This window comes from Meleagris gallopavo, chromosome 2 (assembly GCF_905368555.1).
Source record: "Meleagris gallopavo chromosome 2, MGAL_WU_HG_1.1, whole genome shotgun sequence".
Taxonomy (NCBI): Eukaryota; Metazoa; Chordata; class Aves; order Galliformes; family Phasianidae; genus Meleagris; species Meleagris gallopavo.
In genome coordinates this window covers 22042249-22064435 of record NC_139405.1, presented here as the reverse complement: position 1 = coordinate 22064435, position 22187 = coordinate 22042249, and the positions used below count along the sequence as shown (strand labels likewise).

Genomic DNA, 22187 nt, shown 5'->3' with positions numbered 1-22187 from the left:
GTTTCTTCCAACTCACATTTTTTTTTGTTTCAATTTTCATGCATTCATTTCACTATCTGGTATAATCTTCACACTTTTACAATCACAATTAAGAAGCTCTTTAGTAGATTTTATTCTTTTAGTTTCCTTCATAAGAGTCTTCTTTTTTTTCACCATATAGCTTTAAAGTGGATACAGGATCCAGGGCTCTTTTATAATCTATAGCCATTCCTTTGTATACTGAAAATTCTTCACAACAGAGAGTGTGACTCTTGTTTACTTAGGGAATCGCTGCACTGTCAGGTGCTACAAGATATATTATAATAAGTATGGCTTGCAGAGGACAATCTTCAGAACAATTCAGAAAAAAATTATTGATTATTAAAAATCAGTTAAACTCAGTAATGGTAAGGGTAAAGAAAACATTTCAGAATGGTAAACAGTTTTTCATTCCCCATCTGTTCAACCAGCTTGAAGGGGAGATCTTTTGTGGCTTTTCTTAATCTGACTGAACCAAAACATTTGGCAAACACAATTCTTGATGATATTCCCAAACATTACTCTTGTGAGGACTACTACAGCCACGTGTGAGAACTAGTCAGCCACGCAGTACATACAGCCCCAGTTTGTTGAGGGCATTGTAGAATCATTTGTGTCGGAAGGAACCTTTAAAGGCCATCCAGTCCAACTCCACTGCAATGAACAGGGACACCTACAGCAATCAGGTTGCTCAGAGACCCATTCAGCCTGACCGCGAATGTCTCCAGAAATAAGGTATCCACCACTTCTGTAGGCAACTTGTTCCAGTGCCTCGCCACCCTGTAAAAACCGTTTTCCTTATATGCAGTCTCAATCTTCTCTCTTCTAGTTTGAAATGATTTTCCCTTGTCTCACCACAACAGACTCTGCTGAAGAGTCTGTCCCCTTCTGCCTCATAGCCCCCCTTAGATCCTGGAAGATTGTGCACTTATTCACAAAACACCTCGGCTAAGGTGCAGGTCAAAACCAAGGCTACAATACTGAAACCTTGTAAGACTTCACAGCAAACACTTAGGCTGACAGGAATTCACCGTGCCATGGCAAAGAATGCAGTTCAGAGTGAGCAACGACAAACCCACATATGCATGTGATACCTAGCTGGGGGTGGTAATCACACACTGGTTTTCAGCATACCTCAGTGCTGTGTCCACACACCACAATGAAATAGTGTAATGCCTCTGATTTGTTTTTTCATTGGTTAAGTGGGCTGCCATTCGATATCCTGACAGAGAGATTTTTGGAGGGGGGGGTTTTGAGCCCTGCGAAACCTCAAAGTACTTTTTTTCCACTGTGGGCAGCTGAGTTAAGCTCTTATTAAAGTCAGCTTTTTCTAATTTTGTAATTCACCTCCAGACATTTGCTTTTGCTCCAAACACAATATTAGCTGTAGATGTTTGTCTGTGTTTGTGTGTGGGTCGTTCCATTGCTTCTTGTCTGAACTATCCTTCTCTGTTGTCAGGTAGAAATTAAATATCTGATCCTGCTTTCCCTATAAAACAGCTGCTAGTCATCAGAGTAACATTCCTGAATCCAGGACCTCACTGAGGCTTACTGGTGAAAAACATATGCATTTAGATGTGTTGAAAGTAACATGCTCCTGTAATTTTTGTTTACATGCAGTGACACATAAACTGAATAAATTGTATGGCACTGAAGGAGAAGCTAGCTGAAATGAATTCATTTCAGTATTATTTCTGAATCCACCAAAACGTGCTTTTTTTTCCTGGAAAAAGCCTTTTCCAAGCCAGCTGCTCAGGATGGATCAAGTGACAAAACGCAGATAGCAAACTGAGTGTTTGAGTTCATGCTCATTGCAGCAGTGTTCTGGAAAGTGCTTGTGCTTCAGCCTTTAGAAAACTCCCTCTAGAGATCAATTGCTGTGATTTGTCTCATTGCCGTGGGTAAGAGGTTCTGGGGGGCTGCTGTTGTTGAAATGTTTCCTCAAACTGAGGGCTCTTATTCAGGCAGAATAAAGAGAGAACAGGAAGTAGAACACAGTATATCTGAGGAAAAATATTAGTTGAAATAGTCTTAGAAAAGGGAATTTGCAGCATTCCAGGTTTTGTAGGACCATTTTGTGTGTTTTAGGCTTGTTCACAGGTAGTTCAGCGCGTAGGTCAGCAGGAGGAGATGTGTTTCAAGGAGGATAAGCACTGATAAGTTAATAGTCTTGACAAAGTTTTCTCACTATAAGGTTTCTGTGTAATCAAAACCAGTTTAGCATTTGAGGAAAGGCACCCTGAAATGAAGTAATGGAATTAGCTTTTATGTTTTTCCAGGAACCTAAACCACATTTCCTGTCACAACTGTGTATTATTAATACAAGGCATCTGCTAAATCAGAGCTGCCCTAAAATGTGCACAAATACCATACATCTGGTTTAAATCATTTATTTTTGGCATTTACGGTGAAAAAACTAAAGCAAGATTCTGCCTTAACCCATTATAAAGAAGAGAATGATTTGGAATACAGCAAGTTTTCAGCATGGTCTCTCAGACAGATAATAGAATTCTGTTAATGTAGCATCCAAGACTGGTTCTGCCTGCTTTTTTTATGTCTTACTTCCCTTTCATTTTGTATTCTGTGGTTTTGCAGCAATTAGTTTCCAGTCACAGAGGCAAATGAGCAGCTCATCTTCCCGGCTCTGTCCTTTGGAACTTGGAGAAGAAAGTTGATTTGTTGTTTTCAAGGGAGACTGTGAGACAAAAGTAATCTTTTCTCACACTGTGACCAGTCTTGGCTTAAGGCAAAGGGCCCACGGTCTAGTATCAAAGTGGGATCATCTTGGGAATTGATGTCAGAAAGATAATTTCCTAGGGGACTAATGCCCTTCCCAGACATATTTCCACATTAATACTCACTCTGAAAAAAAGAAAGTCTATTACCACATTTCATTACAGATTACTTCAACATACAACAAGGATGACAGAGGCTTCTTTTGGAGCCAGACAAGCCTGGAAGTCTGGCACAGAGTCCTTGGATAGTGAATCAGGATGAGACTCAGAAATTTCTGTGTAGTTTCCCCAGCCATTTCCCAAAGGCCTGCATGAAGGGTTCTGGATAGTGTAACAGGTATCCCTGTCTGTGTGCTGCCCATGTCATGTTAGCCCCATCAGCATGATGAACAGTGTGAGAGCACATCTGAAATCCCACTTGCTTACACTTGATGAATTACCAGAGGCCTTTATGACCGGCATGAAATTTGGCCAAATGCAATGTAAGCTGAGGTAATGTGAAGACCCTGTCATGGAGATCAGTTCCTCTTTAGAGCTGCCCAGCTGGTTTTCTAACTCTGAACAATTCGTTTTTTACTTTGACAACTTATTCCTCTCATGCTGGTGGTAGCAGTGATGCTCAGCTGCCTCAGATTCAGTCCTTGTGCTGTTATGTCCAACTTAGGGATTCTGAGATTAAAGGGCAAAACTCTTAGCTAGTTCATGTTTTTAGTGCTGTGCAGGTTTATAGCAGTTGACGATCTGGGCTTGTATATGCCAGAAACCTTTCTGCAGACCTATCAATTGGCATTTCATATGTGGAGGAGTAACCTGCCTATCTAGCCACACAGATGGCTTGAACTCTCAGTGTCATGGCTGAAAAATAACAATGATATTCAGATAAAAAAGTGAAAGGAGGATTTTTCTATCAATTCCTTGAAAACAGCTCTAGGTTTTAAGGTTTGCACATTAGCAAGGGCAAAGCTTGCAGTTAGAGGTCATTAATAATTCTTCAGTTGGTTAACTAAAGTGAAATCCTGCTCATCTAGTCTGAACTGTGAAAAGCAAAGTTATTTGGAGTTTACTTTCCAATGGTACTAGTTATTCTCTATATATCACCTATCACATTGCAATGCTCTTCAGAGAAAAGAAAGAAAAAATATTCTCATTAAATTCTGAAATGAGCATTTTTATTCTGACAAGTTGCTCTTTCTTTGAAGAGGCTAATACCTGATGATGGAAATTGTAAAGAACAAATAAAAAGGCTTTGTAGAGAATGATTTCCTTAAACTGATACTGTCAAGAGCTTTTCATTATAATTAAAAAAAAAAAAAATAAATCACAGTATTTGTGATGAAAACACTATTGAAACTGCAATCTGCTTACTCACCTGGTGGTATTTTCATGCTCTTACTTAATGAACACACTCTATGTTTTGTTATTATAAAGCCACCTATGAGAGCTGGGCTGGTAGCATGACTCTCCTCAAATAAGACAGAAGTCTCATTTGAGCAAATCAGTCCTATTCAGTGAACCACTTGAGCATGCACTTAAGCTTCAGTAATGTTGAATGATTTTCTAACCTTTTCCCTAACTAGCCACGTGTTCTTTCTTTCTTTGCAACAGGGCCAGAGGTTTGGGGTACAGTTTGTGTATCAGGGTGTAACTGGAGGGGGATGCTAACCTCAGAAGTTACTTAAACACAGCTCCCATCTCCCTTGATAGCAGCTTTGAAATTAAGTTCTTGGTGAACAGGAGTCATCACTTGATGAAGTTCTGGTAACACACCAGCTCTGAAGTGAATTTCTCTGAGAAGGTAGATGTGATCAAATGAAGTCCATGTGGACTGGTATGCACCTCAACTTTTCCTCTCACAGAATATTTTCATTGTTCCTGAAAGCCTATCACATAAGTGTGCCTAATGAAAATCACCTCTTTGCTGCCATGTGAAGGTGACAAGGTATCTGTCCAAATGAAGAAAAGCAGCTCCACATTTAGCAGATCTGTTTATGAGACAGTGTAATCTGGACCTGTATGATGTTTCTACTTGAACACATGAAAAAAGGCTCTCTTATATACCTAAGAAGGACTTGTCTTAGTTGGGAAGTAATTAATTTGAAGAAGTGCAGTCAGAAGTAGGAAATGGCAGAGTAGTTCATCTGGCCTACTTGCCTGCCAAAGTGTGACTGAAGGGCAGAAAACATTGCAAAGATCTCATCAGTGCTGCTATGCTCATAGGCCTACACCAGTTCAGTGGGGCAGCTGCCGCTGGCTCCTGCACTGTCTTGGATTGCAGGGCTTCCCAGCAGCACCTTCCACTCTTGGCCTCGGAGATTTTCTCTGTGAGCACTATTTCTGGATCTGTGCACTGTGGGCTCGTCATTCCCATTTGTGGGTTGTTCTGTGTACAAGTAGAGTTTTCTTATCCATTGCTTGTCAAGCTGACTTACTCTCAGTCTTAAGTTTCCAACCCAACTACTGTCTGGAAGGTGAAAGAGACGATGCTGCTTTGTTTCTCTGGTTCAGACAGTGGAACAGCTACATAGACAATACATACTGTCAGCAATATCTACAATGTTAGAAAAGAGCTGTGTTGCCCTGGGAAAGTGGCTTTACCTGTCCTAAGTTTTAAAATTATGCTGCACCTATTCTGTGTGCTATTAACAAAAATAAAATAAAATAAAGAATGCTGTGGGCCATACTAGTGAAATATCTATCCCACAGCTAAGTCCACATGTTTTATTTTATTTTTCTAACACAAGTTCAGACATGGTTTTCAAGCTTGATGAACAGAGAACAGTGTCCTGTTTGTGTGGGTGTGTGTACTGTCAAGTGAGTAAGGGTTAAGTGACTGCAGATTTTTGAATGGGGTTCAGAAAAGGTCATTTGGAAATGGACAACTTTTGCTCCTGCACAGTTTGTGACTAAATATCTGGGATTCACAGAGGATGCTGGAAGAAGGTATTAGTAGTAAACAAGATTTGCTGGTTAGGAAAAGCAATACCAAGAAAAACACAGCAGAAAATGATCAAGATTTGTACTGTGTGCACTTAAGCTGCTCTTAACAATTATTTTCTTCATTCCTTTCTTCCATTCGAAGCCTCAAAAGTGACTAGTTCTAATGAAAAAGAAAAGACAGTGATGTTACACAGTAGTGGAAAACAAACCAATTTGTTGAAAATTACTGTTGAAAAGTATTCTTCGCTAATAGGTCACATTTATTCTCTTGAAACATTGTGCAAATTTTTAAATTCTTCTGGGGCTGTACTGAATGTTTTTCATCTTAACAATAATGTTTTGAGGAATCACAGATAGCAGGCATCTCAAAAGGGGAACATAAGTGCCCTCCTGAAGCAGTCTTTACCATAATATCATAGTTCTCTACCTATTTTCTCCCCTCTTCAGAAAATACCCCCCAAAATTATGTGCTTTCAAGCTATAATAACAGCAATTTCTTCATTTATGCCCTTAAAGAAGGTAGATACCTAACTTACAGTTGTTTCATCTGCCTCTCCTGTTGATTCCCTGGTTTCAGAAAATGGCTATAAATGAGAGCAGCTATTTATGAGAAGAATACTGATGCATTATTTTAACATATTTATTCCTGTAAACATTCATTAGTCAAAAAGCAACACTTTCCTCAAAGCACATTTTTAAAGCCCAATTATCCAAATAGACTGCTCCAAGAGCAGTCATTGCCCAGGCATTAATAACCCAGCAGATGAAGGATTGTTGGCTGTGGTGAGAAAGTTGTTCTCACAGCTCCTCTCAGTTCAGGAAAGAAAATGCCCTGAAGGATGACAGAGCTGGACTGGTACTGGCAGTAGTTTGTCTTCAGAGGGGAGGCATGAGGAATTGTTCTGAGCACAAGACTAATCCTGAAACTGAGTCCCAGCTCTGGCTATGACTCTCTTCAAGCCTTTGGGTCAATCAGTTGATCTCTTCACCTCATTTTCTTATAAATCTGTAAAATAGTGGTAACATTACTTCGTTTTGCTGCATAATTTGATGGGATGATGGAAAATTAATGCTTGCTTGGAAAACCCTTTGACAATAAATAGTGCGTTTCAAGGGGGAGTGTTAATGCATACAGCTAACAAGAATGGTGTTCTGCATTCTGTTACAAAGTAATCGGGACAGATTAAGTGCTTAAGTCATACCACAGGACCTACAGCTGTGTTTTGGGAGCTACTCACCCTGGTGTTTCCTTAGAAAAAGCTATAGAAAGTGGAAACCAGAAATGCTCCCCACTGTTTCCTTGTGGTAAGGATGTTGCAACTGAAAGAGTAAAGACAGATATTATTCAGAATATTTTACTCAAAATGGCCTCAGAGTACTTCAGCTGAAAACAATCAAGTCTGTGGGGAGTGACAGGGGCATGTGGTGGCTCATAGCCTAGGCCAGGGGCACTTGTGGAATTCATGTGCCATTTGTGTGGCAAAGATGCATTGTATTAGAGCCAAAAAGGACTGTATGATGCTATACTGAGTATCTGGGACATGAGAGAAAGGACTGTTCTGGGTCTCTCTGTCTCCTATAAAACAATGTCTGCATTTTGCATTAAATTGACTCAACTGTTTAAGCCACTGTCCAGAAATGGTGACTCTGTGGGCAGGCTAGACTCATGATGATCCCTCTTGTAGGGCTTACATTCCTCTGAGTGGGCTGGTCCTAATTTTCCATGTCAAAGGAGGGAAATGCCCTTCCCATTTGGTACTACAAGCATCTCAACTCAGAGGGAAGAAGTTTGGAAGCTTATGGTAGTCCATGGGAGGTATGAGGCTTGTGAGCTGTTACAAACCTGCAGTAGTCAATGAAAACACTGAAAGCTGTACTTGGTCCTCAGCAGCAGTTCAATGTATCTGCAAATCATGTTGCAGTTATAAGCCACAGTTGGCAGTGACCCATTTTTTTATCGTACACAATGTTACTCAGTCGATTTGTGCTAGTCGCAGAGCAAAATTTTGGCATTTCAAATAGCTGTAAATATTTATGAGTTCAATGCAATTTTGCTTAATATTTTAGCACCATTATATGAAGAGATTATCTGCAAAGGGTGAGATTTTGCTGGCATTTTGCACAAGCACCAAGAGAGCTTTTGAATTTTTTCCTATTGAAAGGCACCATCTCCACACCAATCTAAAAAATGCTTCAACTATGACAGAGTACTTCTTATCATTTATATACATTTATAGCCTCTTACATAAACACATAAGCAAAATAGAAGATGTCTATCTATCTTCTTCCCAAAGTCAATTTTGTATGAGTTGGAAGCTTTTTCTATATTATTATCCTCTCTTCAAGGAAGGGTAAAAGGTAAAGTGGAGATAAATTAGCAGGCAATGAATACACACAGCAAGAAAGCTGCTCAGATAAAACATAAAAAACTTCTGTTAGAGGAAGGCTCCTCCTGTCGTGCAATATGTTTACTTAATCCTTAAAATGTCATCTATATACTCAGATAGGAAAGTAACTGTTCGTTTTTTATTTACAATGCAATTTGGAGACAGATGCAGACAGTGCATATGCATAGAGGGAACAGGACCCCACAGCCAAAGGAGCATAGCAGGTAGCCAAGAAGTGTGCGTGGAGTTTCCAGTGCCTTACTGGTTCTGTCTGGATAGCTGGCTGCTGGACAGGGCTGCATTGGCTCCATTTGTGGTGATGTGAAAGTCAGTTCCACCAAGCCTTCTCAGTTTCATAGATCTTAAAGAGACAAAGGAAAAATACTCTGCCAAATAGAAACAAAAATAGCCAACCTGGAATGGTACTTATGCCCACTCTTCTGCAAGGCTATGGCAAACAACAGGAAGTAAGGGATAAGTCAGTAAAATACAGATGGTTGTGGCGAATGAAATGATCCTTTCCTGGCTATTCACATGGAGCAGAGATGTCAGGAGATAGAGTTTAGAAAATTTACTCAGTAGGCAGGGAGGGAGAGTTTTCTGTCTGGATATTTTTGGATGGTTATATAGTAGTCTGAGATGTATTTTTATTTATTTCATTATTTTGCTGCATTTATTCTCCTAAACTAATTAAAAAGGCAGTATTTTCAGGAATAGTGCTATGGATTAAATATAGATGTGTACAGATATGAGTAACTTCCTGTATCTCTGAAAAATCTGTGTATAATGCAGTATATTAGAATTAGATTTGCATGTGATTTACAGTCTTGGCAAATCTAAATATGCAACACTATAAGAATAACTTTATATTTTGTCAGCTACTTGCTCTGTCTGAAGTCAAGTGGGAATCTGGTCATCATTTGTAGTAACTTAAATTACAATTGAGTAAAATGTCTGTGATACAGCCTTTTATCCTGAATTTTGTTCTACTGTGTTTTAAAAACAGTAAGAATCTGAAGTAGGGATTTTTTGAAGAGTCCTTTCTACCAGTGGATTATCCACCTCCTCACCAGGGATCATGGGAGGTTTCAATCTGATGGTTAAGGTAGGTGGGAGTTGACTCACTATCCCCTTAAATCCTATAATCTGACATGTAAAGACAGACAGCATTTAAAGAATATTATGCTGAAAACCAAACCAAACCAAAGCAAAACACTGCTTTATGTTTAATCACTGACTATTTATAAAAGAGGGCAAGCTGTGCAGGCACTGCTTAGACTCAAGCATGATCAAGGAAGGTAGCACAGCTAAACCTCATTCCAGCTACAGTAACTGTACTGAAGCGGTCCCTACATACATGGTTAGTAGGACTCAATTTCCAGTTCTGCTTTCATTGGAGGCAAGACTGGGTAATGAGCAAAGAAATCCCTTAAAAGGCTCTGACCAGGAGCTATGGTTTTCTGGGCATTACTTAAGCAGCACATGTAACATATTTAGGAGGATGTCTCTGAGATGTTCAGCATGAATCCAATGGTGAACTTCTTAGTTACAATACTGTATTAATTTACTATAGTTTTACATAAGTAATTTTATGAATCCCCAGTTAGAAGCACAATGGTAATTTTCCAGCTATAGAGCATGAAACAAGTTCTTGAAGATGCAAGGGATTCATTAAAAAGAAACCAAGAAAACGATTTTTCTGTGTGCATGGAAATACTGACTTGGCAATTGCAAAGATCTCTTTATATACACTGTCTGTGTATATATATGGCTAAAAGTGATGGAAAAATAAAAATCTCTTTGCATTTCACAGACTGCCTGTTTGGGAGCAGAGTCAGAGAACAGAGAAACCTGTAAAGATGGGAGTATCTGCAAGACTGACCAACATAGTGTAACATTGGCTTTTCATTCAGCCATGCAAAATAAGACAAAAAAATGATAATCTTAAAAGTTTTCACCCTAGAATTCGTAACTCAATGCCTGAGATCTCTGGAGGGAGGGTTCACATAAACCCCAGTTGTATCATATTTAGCTTGGCTATTGGAAAACTCACTTCACTCTCTCTGCAAATACCACAGCTTTTATATTTCTAACTTTCCTAATTTTTAATATTGCTGTTGTGCTACATGGATATTTCTTGTCACAGTTGTTATTCTTCTAAACATAGATGGCTAATCCTTCTGTATGCCGCTGAGATTTTAATATGCAGGTTCTTAGTAGATGCTGCTTGTGTCTCATCATTCAGATGTTGTACCCATGGGGCATTACCATATGATTTACAGGGGATAAATGAAAACAAGAAGCTCAGCTCAAGGCTGTGATAAATGAACCTACAAGAGTAAGTTCTAGGGCATAGCTTGTAACTAAACCCCACTACCAGTACAAGCTGGGGGATGTAAGGATTGAGCACAGCCCTGCCAAAAAGGACCTGGGGGTACTGGCAGATGGCAAACTGGACAAGAGCCAGCAGGGTGCCCTCACAGCCCAAAAAGCCAACTGGATCCTGGGCTGCACCAAAAGAAGCACAGCCAGCAGTGTGAGGGAGGTGATCCTGCCCCTCTGCTCTGGCTGGTGAGACCTCACCTGGAGAATTGTGTCCACGTGTAGAGTCCTCAGTACAGGAGAGACATGGACCTGTTGGAGTGCATCCAGAGGAGGACCACAGAAATGATCCAGGGGATGTAATACCTCCCCTACAAGGGTGGGCTGAGAGAGCTTGGGCTGTTCAGAACAGAGAAGAGAAGGCTCCAGAGAGATCTCATAAACCAGTAGCTTTGGTTTTTCTTTTTCAACTGCAGAATGCCTGATTTCCCAGCTCACTGTCTTACAGATCCCCACTCTGTCGCTTCACCATGAAAATGAAGAGACCACAGTGATTAGCAGCTCTGTAAAGAGCTCAACTCTGAAGAACTTGCACACAAAATCAATAGTAAGGAGCAACGCTGTATTAAGTTGATACAAGCAGGCCCTTCTGGTTCTATTTCTAAGGCTCTCGCTTTTTAGTTCATTGTATTGGGATCTGCTGAATCATGGCCTGAACCTCTGATTGATCATCTGAAGGCAAGCAACGAGTTTTAGCCATGGGAGCACAGGTGAAGGCAATTCACCTGTGCTGCCGGAAGGGGTGGAGCCTGGCTCCATCTCTCCTAGACCCGTTTAAGAGCAAATACCAGTAGGAAGGATCTCTTCTGGCGATTCACTCTGCTGGAGTTTCATAAGTGAGCCCAGGATACGGGTAAGTGTCCTATCTTTTCTACTTTGGTGTAATAACTATGTTGCCAAACTCTGTTATACCTCGTAACTATCACATCTCTACATTCATTGATGTACATTCATCAACTGCCTGTCGTATCTCAACAGCAGGATTCTGCCCTCATCCATGCTATCTTAAGCTGTAAGAGCTGTGTAGATATGTAGTTCATGACAGCTGTATTCAACAGCTTCATTCATTGAGATTCTTCTCACATTTTACTAAGTAAAACCTCCTGAGTAAATGTGGAAAGAAAAAAGTCTCATCCAAATTAGATGTCCAGACAGGAAAATCTTCCCGATGGGACCGTTATCAGCATTTGTCGGTTTTCTTACCTTGGTAGTGAAATCTATGAAAGAAAAGTTACTTATGCAGTCACAGAATATGCATCAACTCCTGGATGTCACCACGTCAATTAAAGAGGTGTTACTGCCAGTGTAACCTGATGTAAAAGATGTAACTTGTCATACCTCTTCCTATTTTAAAGCTGCAAAGCTACTGCTACACACATACAGTTTGTAATGCAGCCATCTAGAGGACATTTTTACTCATGCTGTTAAATAGAAGTCACAAGAGGTAGGAAAACACAATCTTTACTGACCCTTAGTGGCCAGAACTGCTACAGTACTGTGGGCATTTTTAGTGAATTCAACAGCTGTACTGTTCTGATGCTGTTATGAAGGTGTTATATTCTGGGGGGAAAGGTATTGATTAACTCAGGAAGGGTTAACAGGGAAGTACTGTCAACAGAGAAGAGGATCCAGGTGTCACAGAGGAGAATGTACCCAATCTATTGTAAGAATTTAGTCTTACAATAATTCAGTGATAAAAGTGCAATATCTTGCATCCAATGGCTATCAAAAATTGAAAATTAAAAATGAAGATGAGTCACTCTTTGGCAACAGCAGTGAAAGAAAAAGTGAAGGCATAAGACAAAAAAGATTCTGGAATACAATGTGTTTCTGACCAAGAGGTGTATTTCTGGTTTGGATAGAAATTATTTTTAGTCTGGAGAAGAGGAGGCTCAGGGGAAGGCCTTATAATTTTCTACAACTACCTGAAGGGGGGTTGGACTCTTTTCTCATGTTACTCTCCAAAAGCGTGTTTAGGTGCTGGAATGGCCTGCCCAGGGAGGTGGTGGAGTCACTGTCCCTGAAGGTGTTTGAGAAATGTTTAGATGTTGTAATAAGGGATGTGGTTTAGTGGGGAAATACTGCTGATGGGTGGGTGGTTGGTCTGAATGACCCAATCTTGGTGATTCTATGATTCTGTGACTTAACACATTGTACTAGTGAGACTTCCTCTGGAATATTAGGCAGAAGCCTGGCTTTCAGGTATCAGGAAGCATGGATTTGAAGACGAAAAAAAGGCCTCAAAGAACTGAAATCCTGTTTTTTAAGAGTAACTTGAATCACAGAATGGCTAGGGTTGGAAGGGACCTCAAGGATCATGAATCTCCAACCCCTCTGCCATATGCAAGACCACCAACCTCTCCATTTAATACTAGACCAGGCTGCCCAGGGCCCCAACCAACCTGGCCTTGAACACCTCCAGGGACGGGGCATCCACAACCTCTCTGGGCAGCCTGTTCCAGTACCTCACCACTCTCTCTGTAAAGAATTTCTCCCTGACATCCAATCTAAATCTCCCCTCCCTCAACTTAAAAACCATTTCCCTTTGTCCTGCAGTTATCAACCCTTTCAAATAGTTGATTCCCCTCCTGCTTGTAGGCTCCCTTTAGGTACTGAAAGGCTGCAATGAGGTCACCCTTCAGCCTTCTTTTCTCCAGGCTGAACAAGCCCAGCTCCCTCAGCCTGTCCTCATGGGGGAGGTGCTCCAGTCCCCTGATCATCTTCGTGGCCTTTCTCTGGACCCTCTCCAACAGCTCCCTGTCTTTTTTGTACTGGGGGCTTGACACTTGGACACAGTATTCCAGATGGAGCCTCACAAGAGCAGAGTAGAGGGGGACAATCACCTCCCTGTCCCTGCTGGCCACCCCTCTTTTGATGGAGCCCAGGATACCATTTGCCTTCTGAGCCGCAAGGGCACATTGCTGGCTCATGTTAAGTTTTTCATCTATCAAGACCCCCAGGTCCTTCTCCACAGGGCTGCTCTCAAGGACCTTTCCTTCCAGTCTGTATGGATGCCTGGGAGATCTAGCAAAGTGACATCCAAAAGGATATGAAATGTTTCCCTCTATAAACACACTACAGATGTAAACAAGAGTGTGGTAAGAGTCATGTGGTGCAAAAATGGATGGATATAAAGTGACAAAATATTTTAGGCAATTTTGTAAGTAAATGTGATACAAGGTTCATTGACCATGTTTAAGGTACAAGGAGAAGGGAAATCCCCTCCAGCTGTTAAAATGCAGGCCGGTTCTATGATGTGGTTGCCAGTAGCAGCACTCAGCCTCATCTTCCTGCCTTGGTGTGCTTCTCAGACCTGTTCATTTCTGTAGTTATCACAATTACTGTAAAAACAGAAATTACCCATATCACTGCATCAGTGTTTTTCTCACTCTAGTGGGGGGAAAAAGTACCTGTAAAGGCTGCTATAGACATCCTTTTGCAAAATGGTCTAATTTTGGATTAAATACAGTCCCTCATTTATAGTTTGCAGTTAATTTACCTGACATCTCCTGGAACAATTTTTCAGATGTATTGAAGAAAATTTCTCTATTTTCAGTCCTCCTTACAGCATTTTTTTTCCCCACCACCATCTCTGTGGTTTGTCCCAGCTCATATTAAATACTGAAAACAATATCCTCTTTCTAAGGCTCTTTTACACAAGTAATATTCTTTTGTGATCCATCAGTCATATGATGATGGCACCTGCAGTCAGATGATGAGAGATGCTACAGAAACACAGAAGAGAAAGCTAACTTATTACACAAATGGTTCGTGCTTTATAAATAAGGATAAGGAAATGTGAAAGACATCGTGCGAGAGCCCTCAAGGAGCTATTTTGGCCACGGTGGGCCTGCACTCGCATCCGTAAGGCCACGTTGGCCAGGTCCAAACTGCAGCGTGATTGAGACACAAGGTCAGGGCCAGCCCAAGCACCACCTTCGCGGTGAGTTTACGCTCGCTGATGGCATCTATTAGAGAGAACACCGCTCCCCGTCCTGCAAACACTGCCTCTCGCTACAGCTGGGAGCCCGCGGTCCTGCAACGCCCGGCCCGGCCGGGGCGGGGCCGCAACGCCGGAGCCGGAAGCGCGGGGAGGACGGCGGGGGCCGCTTCGCCGCTGCGGGAGGGCTGCGGCGCCGCCCGGCGGTCGGGAGCGGGCGCGCAGTGCCGACGCTGCCCCGTTCTGCCCTTCCCGCGCCGCGGCGGGCTGAGGGGCGGTCGCTCCCGGCTTCGGCGAGCCCTCAGCAGGTAGGGGCTGCGAGCTGCCCGCCTCCCGGCGCGGTCGGGCCCCGTTGGGGCCTCCACGGCTGTTCCGGGGTCGCCGGGCCAGGATGGCGGCGGTATCGCTGCGGGCGGTGCCGAGAGCTGCCCGGCTGTGGCCGCGGCTGTCCCTCGTGTCCGGGCTGCGGAGCCCCGGTGCCCCTCGTTGCTGTGTCTCACTGGGCCAGGAGGCTTCTCACGTAGACGTGTGTGAACGGGGGATACATGTGGTGTGCACGTTGTTGCAGTGCGCATCTCGGGTGCAGCTGAGATAGCGCATTCCAAATGCCCATCTTCTTGTCGGTGGGAGGTGCGTTGCGTGTCTTAATGCCAAAAGCCAGCTGGCCCAGTTCTTTATGAAATAAATGTGTGTTGGCTGCCTGTGTGTGTGCAATAATGTGTGCACCACTGTTTCTTGCTTTTCACACTAGCCTTAGCTGGTGCGTGCTCCAGTTCTGTGTGTTTGGACCTGAAACACCAACGTTTAGTTACATGCCAGAAGTGCTTATCCCTGTGCACTGCTGCATGGAGAAGTGATGTTTCGGAGTCGTCCTTGGAGACACACTACATACCTAAACATGTTCTGACTTTTTTGTTATGATTCTGAGTGTTTGTAAAACGACCCTGGCCCACAAAGCAGAGCCCTGAGAGGGTGCTGTTGTTCTGGAGATGTATATGAGGGCTCCAGCATCACAAAGTGACTGCAGGACAATCTGTACTTTGTTTAGTATTGTAAAGGTTTTTGATGCTGAGCTGCATTGTACCATTTAGTGGTGGTTAGACTAGATGATCTGTGTGGGCTTTTCCAACCTCAATGATGCTGTTTCTGCTTTGTTTTCCTTGCCTTTTCCAGGGACCAGCTAGAGAAGTGCAGTCAGTGTGAAGAACAGCAGAGCAGCTCCCAGACCAGTGATGCTGCCGGCATGGGAAATGTGTGCCTACCTGTTCCTTACCATTGGCTCTCATTTCTATTCTTTCTATGAAGTGTACCAGGTTTCTCAAAGTAAGTTTGTGATACTGATGCACTCACTTTTGTAGTATTTCTAGCCTGTGGCTGAGCTGGATTTGTCTGCTACCTTAGTTTCTTTGTCACTCCTCTGTCAAACCTGTTAAAAGGAGATGGAGGTGAATGGCCCCCCTCACAGCAGGAGTCCAGGAGCTGGGTGATACTGACTCCTAAGGCATCTTCACTGTACACCTTTTATTAGTCACCTTCACGTCCCATGTCTTTCTTTGCCACTAGAGGGAGATATCAAACAGTCCTAACAGATAAGAAATGGTGTTAAATGGCTCAAGCTCAGCTCTCTGTTATATCTACTTAAAATTAAAATAATTTTTCAGCCTAGAGGTGGGGAAGCTTGGGGGAAGTTTATGCAGAAACGTATGAATACCTGATGGGCATGGGTGAGGGAAGAAGGAAAAAAAAATTCTTTATGTAGTGCATCTTTCAGGGTTAATTCCTCCTGTTGTAGTGCACACCTGTGCTCAGTGGTCAAGGCTACTCTGCATTCATCATTGGAAGGTTCAGGATGCGTACAGGCCAAAGTCCAGGTTCTGGCTATGGAAAGGTCCCTTGGGAAAGAGGAAAAATTTTAGGCTTCATATCTGCTGAGTTCCTTGCACGCAGACATCTCCTCTTCCCCAGCTCCAAGCGTCCACAGCTGTAAAGAAGATGAGGGGAATTTGTTTTTATTTAGAAGCAGATTGCCTCATTGCAGGACTGTTGCTTTTCTTAGAATGATGTAATTAATGAAGATTTATTCATCTTTGCAGAATACAAAGATGAAATTGACAGAAGGTTTGGACTGGAACAAGGGATTCTGTTCTGGGGCCTTAAGAAGGTAGGAATAATGAGTGTTTCAGCATTTCATATTTTGTTGATTCTCTGCAAGGACAGAAGCTTGCCATTCCTTGAAGTCCTCCAGCAGCAAGCTGTTGTGTCAAGCAGTGTTTTGCTGAGAAGCAGTGAACAAATTACTGTGCTTTTCCTCCTACTGGTCTTTTCCTTTCCTGTAATGGTGCTTTGTAAGGAGACTTTGGTTTTAAGTGTTTTAATGTCATCCCTGGTTTCTTACTCTATTCTCTACAGCCAGACTTCCATAGTCACCAGAGCCCAAAGCTCTATAAAGATATGAAGAACAAGAGGAAAGCATAGGCACTGTATATTATTATTATTTAATGTTCAAAAACGCAGACAAGTGCTTTCCGCCTGAGGCAGTCTGCAGTACTTAATTCTTTTCTAATGCATGTTTCACTCTGTGTGGGATCAAGCAGGTTTAAGTTTTTGCTGAAGGGAATGGATTAGGGTAACGTAGGCACTGTTTCTTGTTTCTGGTGCATTTTCCTTTGCATTCTATTCTAATCTGAACTACTTCTCAATAGCATGGAAATAATGCTAACCAAAAAGCTACAAAAATGCCATTTGCTCATCGGAGATAGTATTTTAGTTTCAGAAGCCCATAATAACTTTTCAGATTTTCCTACTCATCATTAGGTGGCTTTGTGGGTTTGTTTTTTTTTTTTCATTTTTCTTGTGGTTGGTCTGAGTGTTTCTCATTAGTAATGTCATTTAATAAGCTTCTGTGTGGCTGTTTGGCCTTCAAAGGTTTAATCTCCTTTCAGGTTTCCTGCAGCTTTTTTTTTTCCCTTTGTTCATGTCATTTGGTGTTTGGGTATTGCTTATAACATCAGTGAACACTAGTGGCACTCGTGATTGAGCTGTAGTTCAGCGTAGAGGAGAAGAGATTTTGAAACATAAATATTCGAAGAAACATGCTTTTATTTTTTAAGACAAACCAAAACCCAAATAACCCACCTCACTTCCTTTTGAAGAAAGTTCGTCGTGCAACTCATTTTGAAGGTGATTTAATCAAAGCCAAGAACACACGTCTGTGTTTAGGCCCACCATCACCACTTGTATGGGCCCCTTTCTGTGTTCTTTCAAGAAAATCATGAAATAGTCTGGAAATGCAAAGTGTGTAAGATACTGAATTTAGTCCCAGACATGCAGATGATTGTGTGTGTTTAGAAGTCCTAACATTTAGCAGAGAACAGGGATTGCTAGCTGATCCCTTTTATCTCATTTAGAATGACATTTGCATCTAACCGTGTTTCAGTCTGACCTGGCTCCATCTGGTTGCAATTAGGCTTTATTGAAATAGTGAGTTAAACTTCTCTTAGAGCAAGGTATCGTTTCATCCAAACTGTGTGTTTTCCAAACCAGTGCAGGATTGTTCCCCTTATCCCTAGAAAAGTCCAGAGAAGTCAGAGCTTTGTTTCTCTTTCACTTTTTATCACCTGAGAGAGTATCTATTACCCTCCCTTACTTCTGCTGATAGAAATAGTAATTGGCACTCTCCGATATCTCTGCTATCCAAATTTGGCTGGTGGATCAGAATAGCTGTGTATGATTGTCCACGCTTGTAACCAGGCATGGTTTCCTTAGTACTCGTGCTACTTCTTTTTGCTTGGCAGCTGCTTTGCCTCTACCTTCCTGTGAAATGAGACCATCTTAAAAGCAGCTGTGAGGGATATGTAGACCACGTGTTCTCCTGCTTTGAGCATGTCTTGTTTTTGTTTGTTTTATTGGGTTTCAGGGAAATGCTGATGATGCCCAGCACTCAGTTGTGCTCCTGATGATTTGCTAATGAGCCTGCAGCAGCATAAGGGTACTTTGGATTACTTCGTCCAGTGATCTGGAGCCTGCAGAGAGAAGTGAAACATGTAGCACCCTGTCATGGGAATGTGTAAAAGCTTATGTGCTTTGAAACGGACTCTGGCTCTGAGCCATACATACCCTTGTAATCATCAGTAGCAGTATTTTCATGACATTCTGCACCTGTGTCTCCAGCAAGCTGTTGCTGGTGTCAGTTTTATGTGCAGGTGGGCAGGTGTCAGTTCTGTTTAGTGTGCTTCTTTTTCTGTGCTGATGGTATCCCTCTGCTCTTCCACTTTTTTTTTGTGGATTTTAGGCTACTGAAAGTCAAAGTGGTGTTGGAACTCACCATTGCAAATAATCAGACTTCCTTGCCTAAGCAAAAATTCTTCAGATGCTGAATTCTGTGGTATTGGACAACAAACTTTGTATGTTACTGAGACATTTAATTGTACTTTAAGAACATGCTTTTATAGTTATGCATATTTCCTTGATGCCCAGGATGCCTTGGATTTTGAGTGGAGCTATTGGATTGAATGGGGAAGGGAATACATACTGTGGCTTCTGGCTGGTCATCTGCTGGTATCACAAATATGCAGGCTATTCATGGACAAGGTATGCATGGGTTTACTTCACGGCAAATTTGTGTGTTTTAACTAGGTATGGGAATAGGAAGCTTTAATCAGCTATGGGAATGGAAGGAATGACATGTAGACCTGGCACTCTACTATCATAGAATCGTAGAATGGCCTGGGTTGAAAAGGACCGCAATGATCATCTAGTTTCAACCCCCTGCTATGTGCAGGGTTGCCAACCACCGGACCAGGCTGCCCAGAACTGCACCCAGCCTGGCCTTGAATGCCTCCAGGGATGGGGCATCCACAACCTCCTTGGGCAACCTGTTACAGTGTGTCCCCACCCTGTGTGGAAAAACTTCCTCCTAATATCCAACCTAAACCTCCCCTGTCTCAGTTTAAAACCATTCCCCCTTATCCTATCACTATCCACCCTTGTAAATAGCCGTTCCCCCTCCTGTTTGTATGCTCCCTTCAAGTACTGGAAGGCCACCATGAGGTCTCTCTCAAGCCTTCTCTTCTCCAAGCTAAACAAGCCCAGTTCCCTCAATCTTTCCTCACAGGAGAGGTGCTCCAGTCTTCTGATCATCTTAGTGGTCCTACTATGTATAGGATAGTACTGTTACTATGTTTTGCTTTAGAAATAAAGTATTAAAATTGTTCATGGTGCTTTTTCTTTTTTTTTTTCTAACAGTATAAACCATGGTGCTTGATGATGTATGGAATGGCTGCCTGCTGGTTTTTATTAGGAATGAAGGGCTTTGCAGTCATTTTGTTACACGCAGCTATTTCGTTTGCTGTGGCTCAGTTTCAGATACCGCTCCTGACGTGGCTGTGCTCACTTATCCTGTTATCTACTTTACGCATACCAGCAGTGGAAGAAGCCAAGGTAATTTCAGATGTACGAATTAAGCATCAAATTAAATACAGTCTTATTTGCTGTTACGGTAGCTATCTTCGTGACCAGCTACTCTCTCTTTACTTGATCTAAGCAGATTGGCTTGAAAACCTGTAGGAAGTAGAGATGCAGTGAGCCATGCTAGAGTTCTTATAATCAGAAATGTGGATAGACTCATATGCTTGGTGAATTCTTACTAGTGGGCCACTTATGGTTTCATTTGAGTATTTGTTAAGGCATAAACTGAAAGTTAGCTCACTACAGTAATACATAATGTGATTCATAATGGTGGTATATGTGACTGAAGCCACTTAGAAGAGAGGATGTCTTTCTCAGTTATTGTGCTTTGATAGTCTTTTGGATGCCAGCTGACATGATCAGGTCATATTCAGTATACTGTACACTCTAGCCTGCTGTACATGCTTCTTTTAAAGCTTTGGCTATATTTATTTGAAGCTACCATCTGTAGCTCCTGCTTTCGTTCTTGCCTTTGTTGCTTCCTTTTCCTTTATTCTGTGTTGTTGCTGGTGATCCTGCAGGGCTCTCAAGCAGCAGATGAGAGGAGTGAAATTGGTGATGGTCTGATGCTTTAGGAACACCTGTGGGGTTCTTCTGAGCGATGATTGTTACCTCTGTAAAGATAAAAGCCAAGGTTGCTTTGTTTGCTTTTGTCTGGGAACTGAAGAGACAAGCAAGGGCAGAAGGTGGTTCTGAGAGACTACTTTAGGTAAGGCCCAGCCTTCTGGAGTTCTGTGTGGTCAGCTCCACAACACAGCTCTTCTTCTCTATCTGTGACCTGGCTGCAATCTTAGTCTAAATTAAGCCAAATGAACAGAAGGACTCTGCAGGGTAATGTGATGGTCTCTTACTGTGTAAGGGAATGTTCAAACTCTAACAAGACAACCACCAGAGTGCTACCTACTTTATCTTCTGTTCATTTTTATCAGTCTCCACTCTTACTTACCTTTTGTTTTTGGGTTGCTCTGTTTTTCTTTGCTATCTTTTTTGTCCTACAGGAATAGTTTTTCCTTATTTTTTCTCCTTCTCACCTTCCTGCCCTTTGCTGTTTTTTCCCTTTGTATTGCCTTCATCCTGTCAGTGGAGCTATATACAGTGTAGTGACTCTTGGAAGAACAATCTCTGAATTCAGTTTGTGTGGGAGCAAACTGGTCAGCTCTGATTGCGGCTGTTCATTTTTCTGCTCATGTCGAGAATCACTGCTCTTGTGCTGCAATCTGCCTTTCTCTGACCAGCAAATAGAAACTAAAACAGCTTCTTTGTAATATATCCTACTTTTTGGGAAGGACAGTGGAGGAATTTGTGTAAAGCTAATAGACCCCAGGAAGACGTGGGAAAACTTAGTAAAGCAGCAGAACAATGTTTGGGTTGCACTACAAATGCAACCCATTAAAGCTAAAGCTCTCTGCATTGTGAAAGCTTTCAGTAAAACCTGTCTGCAGTGTGTAAGAAGAAATGGACCTCAAGAGGATGACAAAAAAGTCTGTCATTGCATGAGGAAAAACAACCAGTCATTGTGATAATGTAATATCGATAGCTTGACTGACTGTTGCCTATGGTCACTGTAGTATAAATGCTAAGTCATGGCTTGAAGCAGTGATTGAACAGCTGGTGGTAAAGGCATGGCCAACTCAGGGGAGCTGAGGTGCGTGCAATGTACCTGAGTGATTGCACCTAGTGAAGCCAGGATCCACCCTTTCCCAGACCTCATTTAAGGGTTGGCAGAGGGGGCAAGGGAATCTTGCTGGGGATCTCTGCATGCCTGAGGCCTTCTGAAGGTAAGCAGCTTCTTTCCTTTATTTCAGCACCCACTTCTGTTGTGTTTGAGCAGATCCTCATTTGTTGGAGCCTGGAATCTTGCTGCTCTGCTGTCGTTGTTGTGCTTTCCATCATGTTACAGTCACACGTAGAGCTATGTCCTGTGATTTGCAGGAAAAAAAAAAAAAAACCAAGAAAAAAAAAAACACCAAAAAACAGATTTATGCAGCATGTCAAGTCAGTAGTACACATCCAGATTAAAATAAGTTCTCAGAAACTGGAATTGGGAGGTTGCATCTGTGTCTGTGAACATATTTTCTAAGCACAAATGTACACTAGCAACTTGCTGTGAGGCTGGCAGCAGGAAGAGATAACAACTATTTCTAGACCTGGTGATCCATGCTACAGAGAAGTAACCACACGGTTTTGGCTATAAGAATTCTTCTAGGAAGCTGATAAACAAGTGTTCCTTGCTTATTTGGGTTAGCCTTTTTGTCTATTGTGAGCATTTCCATCTATTGCCCAGAAACTGGGCAATCTTGGTTTGTTGATGGAATTTGTTTC

At 42.1% G+C, this 22187-nt stretch overlaps 1 protein-coding gene across 2 annotated transcripts in view; it reads left to right on the top strand.

The window, feature by feature from the left end:
- Positions 1-22187, top strand: part of HHAT (hedgehog acyltransferase) — a 179687-nt gene that overhangs the window by 15570 nt on the left and 141930 nt on the right. The window contains exons 1-5 of one of the 2 annotated variants that reach the window (XM_085219314.1): positions 14518-14707; positions 15573-15722; positions 16493-16560; positions 18876-18989; positions 19644-19838. In XM_085219314.1, coding sequence (XP_085075440.1) covers positions 15632-15722; positions 16493-16560; positions 18876-18989; positions 19644-19838 — 468 coding nt within the window. In that variant the 5' untranslated portion in view covers positions 14518-14707; positions 15573-15631. Of the gene's footprint in view, positions 1-14517; positions 14708-15572; positions 15723-16492; positions 16561-18875; positions 18990-19643; positions 19839-22187 lie in introns of those variants that run through there. The other variant, XM_085219315.1, reaches the window with a different exon arrangement.